General features: G+C 36.4%; 1 protein-coding gene across 1 annotated transcript; it reads right to left on the bottom strand.

The window, feature by feature from the left end:
- Nucleotides 1-3420: 3420 nt before the first annotated feature.
- Nucleotides 3421-5565, bottom strand: LOC148155252 (GDNF family receptor alpha-1-like). The gene is made up of 2 exons (XM_088013409.1): nucleotides 5342-5565; nucleotides 3421-3633 (listed from the first exon to the last, which is right to left on the bottom strand). Exons 1-2 carry the CDS (start codon nucleotides 5540-5542, stop codon nucleotides 3421-3423), a joined length of 414 nt encoding a protein of 137 aa, XP_087869535.1. The 5' UTR covers nucleotides 5543-5565.
- Between the last annotated feature and the right edge of the window lie 1533 nt (nucleotides 5566-7098).

The raw sequence follows: 7098 nt of genomic DNA, 5'->3' as shown, positions 1-7098 counted from the left end.
CACACACACGCACACACACACACACACACACACAGAGAGAGAGAATTTGATGTATTTCAGTTCAGTGTTTAAAATAGTTATTCAGTGTTCAGATGATCACTTATTATTAATCAAAAAAAATAAACCTTAAACCTAAAAACATAAAACTGTAGCACACTGAATGTTGTGTTCCTGTGTGTTTTCTTGTGTTGAATCCTGATACACTTGTGGAGCTGTTGTCAATCGGTTACTATAGCAATGGGTCGGTGTGTAGCGTGGCCCACACAGACTGACACAGAGAGCAAGAAAAAAGAAGAATAGGAGCTGAGTTATTTTTGTTGGGAATAAATAATTCTGTCTTTTCTTACATCTCTTTTAGCTTCTTAAATGCCCATGTGTGCACACACACATACACATATGTGCACACGCACTCACATATATACAAAGCTGTGGTTAAAGGCAAAGACACACTAGGGAACGCCTTTTTAGGGTGTAGCTTATAGAGGCCAGCAACTGCTTGCTGTTCTAGTTGAGTTAGAATTTCTAATGGTCATCTTCAGTGGAATAAGATGGCTGTGTTATGTTTGCTTTGGTATAAAATGAAAAGTTCAAATAAAAATCATGTCATTCCTGATGTGAAACTAGGTGTCATGCAGCGAGTCCAAACATGTTTTGATTGTCTTTGCAGAATTTGAACCCGTTTCGACAGTTATCAGTAACATTGTTTAGGAGTTCTCCATAAAAAGGAGCTCTTGCAGTGAGAGGGTTACAGCTTCTGAAATCCAACAAACATTAGGAAATGGTAGTTTAAATTTCTGATAAAATGGTTAAAAATGAAGAGCAGATTTCCAGACCATAAGCTCAATGTTTTTTTATTTGTATTTAAGTTATTAAAATATGCTCAAAGTAATTGGTCACAGATCTTAACTCCATGACTCATAGCACTTCACTGGGAACATGTTGCATACTGCTGCTAGTACAACTCCATAAATTCCCAACAGCAGGTATGATACCTGCCAAAAGTCTGGAAGCAAGTTTTAATTGGTAAATAAAAATTATAAATATTTATAAAAAAAAAAGAGAGAGAAAAGAGTACTTTCCAAAAAAAAAAAAAAATCATTCTTTTCTTTTTGAGTTCCTCACAGTAGCCTCCCCTGACTTTAACAGCAGTAAAAGTCAGGGGAGACTGTAGTTCAACCTTTTATTCTGGCAGATTTTGTCATAAGAATTCAATACTTTTGGGACAAAAATGTTAAGACACACAGGAAGAGGGTTCAACTTGACTTTCAAAATACAACTCATAATTCAACAATTTTAGCACAACCTATACCAAAAAAAAAAATTCAAAACAAGGATATTAACCTATAGAGACAGCAGTAGCAAATCTTCAAAATATTTTAGAATATTTTCTATTTTTCTAGTGTTTTTTAGAAAAAAATACATCTATAAAATTCATTTGAAAACAGGGCTGTAAAAGAATGGAATTATCTTGAAAATTTTCCAAACAGGAAAATCTAAAGGGGAGGAACAAAGTGTGTGAAAGAAAAACCATGGAGATAAATTAATCAGTTAGACGACACTTTCTATGGGAATGTCTGAGGACAATTCTAAGATACTGTAATTATTCTTCTGCTCTTCTCATCGCTTAATGTAGCTATGCATAGTTTACTAAATTAAACATAAACCATAGATACTGGTGGCTTTTTGATATGAACCGTATCGGTGGATACCCAGAGCAACATTTGAAAAGGGTGAATACAAAAATGTGGTTCATCTGTCATTTTCACCTTGAATAGGTTTTCTATTGGTTTTATGCCCAAAATGCTAAGAAGACAGTTTATGGAATCACTTCATCACTGTTCACCTCTGATTTTTTTTTTTTTTTTTTTTTTTTTTTTGTAGAATGTGACCTCACATTAAAATCCAACTACTTGTGGATATTTTTGTAGAGTAAATCTAAAATATTTGAAATAAAATGCAGCCTGGGAAGCTGACATAGCAAGGGGCAATGCTGCTTGAAAAGCTATTGGCTGGCATTTGCAATCAGCCAATCCTTGCGCTCCATTTTGTTTATTTGACATTGATTGGCTGAACCCTCAAAAGCAGAAATAGACTAGCTTCTGCAGTGGTGACAGGTCAGTTTCCACTATATGTATTAACACATAATAATGTATATTGGGTGTTTGAACTATTAAAATTAATGTTTCTATGTGTATTTGTGGACTTTATTATCTAGTTTTATTTAAAATGCTCAAGAAAAAGAAATAAAAACCGAAGTTTCTCAGAATAATTCCTACGAACTATGACATTCAGAAGCAAAAAAGAGAGTAAGATATAATTTAAGACTTTGCACTGTAATGCACATAAGTCAACCATTTTCTGCATAATTATAATTTCCATATTTTCCTTGAAGCTCCACGAGGAATCAGTTGTAAGTATGCACCAGATCATCCACATGAACACCTCCTTCCTCTCCATGATCTATGTAATCCCACCAATCTGGAGCAGAGCGGAGCAGCAACCAGCAGACCAGACCTGACATATGCTGTGGGAGCCTGTGGAAATGTACGCCTTTAATCTATCTGTGCTAACTGACAAATGGACTAGGAGGAAGCTGCATTGCTGTGAGACCTGTTGTTAAGGCCCTCAGCATATGTCTGATGGATCATGAGCACCATGGAGAGAGAGAGAGAGAGAGAGAAAAAAAAAGGTCAAAATTGAGGGAAGTGAAAAATTCGTTGTATGGATTTATTGCCTTCACGCTGGCTGCTGTTAAGAGACGGAGGCAGGAAAGGCGGGGGGAACCAGAGGCCACAGACTGAGCAGAGACCATTTATGATGTCTAGCGCTTCCCTTAATCCAACAGACCCCAAAACACGACTGAATGTGGCCCCAAAGAGCATGAATCAACATCTGGATTACTCTGTTCAACTCATATACTGCTCAGCAGCTGCGTTTCCATGACAAACTTTGTCAGTAGTGTTGTAGTTAAGACCACCTAACCCGAGACCAAGACAAGACCAAGACCAGAGTGCATCGAGACTGAGACAAGACCAAGACTTTTAGGGTTCAAGACCAAGTCGAGACCAAGACTGAAGGAAGTCGAGGCCGATTCAAGACCAAGACCAGTGCCCTGCACTACATGACACGATAAAATGTGAAATATTTCTTAACCAAACCATCTAAATTTTGAGAGAAAACAATATCAACATCCACACAAACATCATTGGGATAAAGAAGTTAGTTCAGTTGAAAACAGGACAACACGGTTTGTAAGCCAATGTGCTGTTTGAAGATTTTCACTTCATTCTTGCTTATTGGATCAACCACTGTTCATCTCACTAGTCTAGGAGACATTCTGTAATGTTTGGAGTCCAGCTTCCAAACCTGACTAGCATCTTCACCTCATTCCACTGAGCTTTCCTCTGTTGCATGTTTTCTTCATGACATCACTATTGTTTCACATTCTGCTGTGTCCAACCTGCAGATGTAGTTGGTCCTGCAGGAGGCCTGCAGTTCCAGACAGTTTGGCATCTGCTTTTCCTCGTACGAGCAGACAGGGACGATGGTTTGACGCCTGCGTTCGGAGCACGCCGTCTGGTCGCTGACAGGGCACGAACAGAACAGCATGCCATAGCTGTGCTTTGGAGGAACCTGTGTGTCAAAGGAGGAAGTTGTTTTAAAATCAACATTAGCTGTGTTTCCACTACAAATGTGAGGAAAACTTTGTCAATGTTCTGCTACTGTCAAAAACACATTTTTTGCAATTGCAGCTTTTTTTTTTAAAATAAGAAACTAATCCACACATGAATAAGTTTGTTCATAGGATCAGTCTTTAAAAAACAAGCAGCGTCATCATGCTCACCATCCTCATTATCCTGCCGCTACTTCCTGTCAAGATGACAGGAAGTAGCGGCAACATCCAGCCGCAACATCCAGTTGATCACACAACTCATGTGACACGAAAAAGCATTTCCATAGTGGGTTTGCAAAAAAAAAACAAGTTCCGATACTACCCAAAAAAATAAACACCTCATTCTAGTGCCAAAACCATTTGATGAAAAAGATTTTTTTTTTTAAACTGTCATGTTTCCATTAAGAACATATATTTTATAATTCCAATTCTCACAGTTTTGTGGTAATGGGAAACAACTATTTTTTTCCATGAGATTTCTGCTCCATGTGGATAATGTTCTGTGCATCAATATCAAATTAAGTTGCTTAACTTGTTAAATTGTTGCTATTCGACATCCAAGTTTTTTTTGTTTTTTTGTTTGTTTTGTTTTGAACAATGAAGAACCAACAGACCATCTGGAAACTGTTTCTTAGCTTTATTACCTAGAAAGGACATCATGCCATTTGTTTGAACCATTGTTTGTTTGTTCTTGCCATTGAACATATTGTACATTTTGGAAACACAAAAAAAGTGTGTTTATTTAAATTTGCTAAATGGAAACAAGGCAAATTTGAAAAAAACTCACATTTTTCAATATGCTTTTGATTTAGGATGAGGTGGTTTTTCAGCTGTCTTGAAAGTAGTGTATTTCACAAAACCACAATAGAAACATTTTGTTCTCATTGATTGTGGAAAAGACAATGACAGGAGGATGATGTCATCACATCAACAGACATATTCTCGTGTGATTTTAATTACATTTCTTATTTATTGGAAACAACACAATTGTGAAATTGTATTATATAGCCATATTGACAAAGTTTTTTTGTAATGGAAAAGCAGCTACTGTAGTTAAACAAATACAGGTGGAAGTCTTTACCGTTTGCTAGGAAGAAGAGAAAACTGTTTTTTGACGGTTTGCTGATTAGTTCCAAGATTTGAATAAATATTTTTTGTTAATATTCTCAAGATTTAATTGACTTTAACCGAATAAAAGCTTCGATAGGCTGAAGTAGTCAACAATATCTAGAAAATACAAACAAATAAAGACCCTTCCTTCCTTAAGTTGTACTTTTTTGCTGAAGTTTGATAAGGCATAGAAATGAAAAATACACCAGTCTATGATCGACAGCATTTTGTATTCTTAGTAGCTTTCTGTTTATTTCAGGTTGAACCAGCAAGATTATAATGCGGAACATCGTGGAGGCTGGACTGCAATTACAATGCTCCTTGTCATTTTGTTTGAAAATGAAAAAGGACAGCAGAAACATACTTGGTGCTTGAAAATCACAGCCTTGCCAAACAAAACAAGGTCAACAGTTTAATCTAAGTTTTGACAGTTTCTCAAATTTATCTACTTGAAAAAAAACTATTGTTCTCTTTAAAAAAAAAAAAAAAAAAAACATTTCCTGGTGTTGGACATCAAACTTCTGTTCATCAGCAGTCACATTGCGTTCAGTGCCTTACCTTGTCAAAGAACTGCCGCAGCGCCTTGTGGCACTTCCTTTTGTTGCAGATCTCTGCGGTGGAGACGCGGCTGGTGCAGGGGCTGATGTAGGCTGAGCGGTACTTCTTGCATGTATCGTTCAAGTTGCAGGCCTTGGCCGCCGTCAGGCAGTTGTTCTCTCGGGCCACTGCCGGCTCTCCTGCGAACACAGAGACAAACATTGAGCAAAACAATGATGTGACGACGCAACTGCTTTAGATATTTACATTTTTACGAGAAAAAAAGTTGTTTTTTATCAATTAAAAAAAACAATTTCTTTCAGTTTACACAGATTAAATCCAGCCAAATCTGTATCAGCTGGTATAGGTCCAACACAGAGAAACAGTGCTGAATTGATTTAAAGCATTTCTTTTTTTTAAAACACAGATATAAATGTCATGAATTACAAATGTATTTAATAATTCTGCACCAGTACAACACATTGAAACACACCAACAGCTGCACATTGATGGTCAAACGTAGAAAAACAACTTTCATTTGTTAAATCAGTGCAATTAGGAATAGAGCAGCCATTGTTGTTTATTTGACCAATTTTTATTTACCAAAACTGGAAAAATAAGCAATATAGAAACTAAAGGGACCAAAACAATAGGTTGACTAGCCTGGTAAAACATATAAAAAATAAACTGCTGATCAGTGTGAAAATATGTTCAATATTTCATTTTAAGATGTATTTATTGAATGCAGACACTATTTACTAATATTATAACAAATTGTTGTTGGGTTTTATTAAGACATTCTGATACAACCAGTCAGATGAACTCCATTTGGCCCTAAATGAAAAAGAGTTTTACACAAACAGCAGCAGAATTAATGTTTCTTTTTCATCCATGCAAAAAACAAAAACAAACATATAAATTCTGAAGCCCAAACTCACATGTGTACAGATTTGTACACAAATCAGATTTGTGTGTACAGTATGCATTATGGTGGAGCTCCTGCAATCATCAGCATCCTGAACACAGCCCTGCTTATCTGTCAGCTCACACTAATTGCCTGTTTTCTCCGATAAACTATTAATTAACATTTTCATAGACTCCTGAAGTTTGGAGTTTTTTGGCGTAAAAGTAGAGCAAAAATGAACATCAACTAAACTGAGTGAAGCACAACGTGACAAACATTCAGGAGGACAGCAGATGGGCGAGGCGTAAGCCACGAGAGCAAAATGTGAGCAAAACCTTGTTCATATTCCACTAATGTGAAAAAAGACACCTTTGCACATCTTCTCACTCACAAGAAGACAAAAAAGTTAATTTACCATCAAACATCAGTAAAAGAAATATGAATAATAGCTCTTCACGCTTGAGACTGACATAATGTTTCTAGTCACAACTGCTTCATCAGAACTTGTTTCGTCATATTACAGCCTGAGAATACAAAGTAATAAACAGCTGGTAAAGTAGATTATTGATGATGACTCCAGTCTGATACATCACTTTAAAAACTATTTTAATTTTTTTCTTTGATTTATAATAATGTCAGGAAAAGTAAAGTGGGTTTAGTTCTTGTAAGCCGTCAGTGCGAAGGGAGTGCTCGACTCGACTGGCTAATTATGAATCTCTAATGAGACTAATGCAGATTGGTCAAAGTGGAGATCTGCTTCAGAGCAGATATTATCAACTGAAGTTTTCAGCATTAGAGTCGCCTATATCAGGACAAACAATATGATAATTATTCTTCTCTGATTAGTCTTTGTCTAAGACACAGTTAGACAAAG

Source organism: Poecilia mexicana, unplaced genomic scaffold (genome assembly GCF_051168715.1).
Source record: "Poecilia mexicana isolate PSO_F unplaced genomic scaffold, ASM5116871v1 scaffold_15, whole genome shotgun sequence".
NCBI lineage: Eukaryota > Metazoa > Chordata > Actinopteri > Cyprinodontiformes > Poeciliidae > Poecilia > Poecilia mexicana.
The sequence above is the reverse complement of the archived record's forward strand: the minus strand, read 5'-3'. Positions and strand labels throughout refer to the sequence as shown.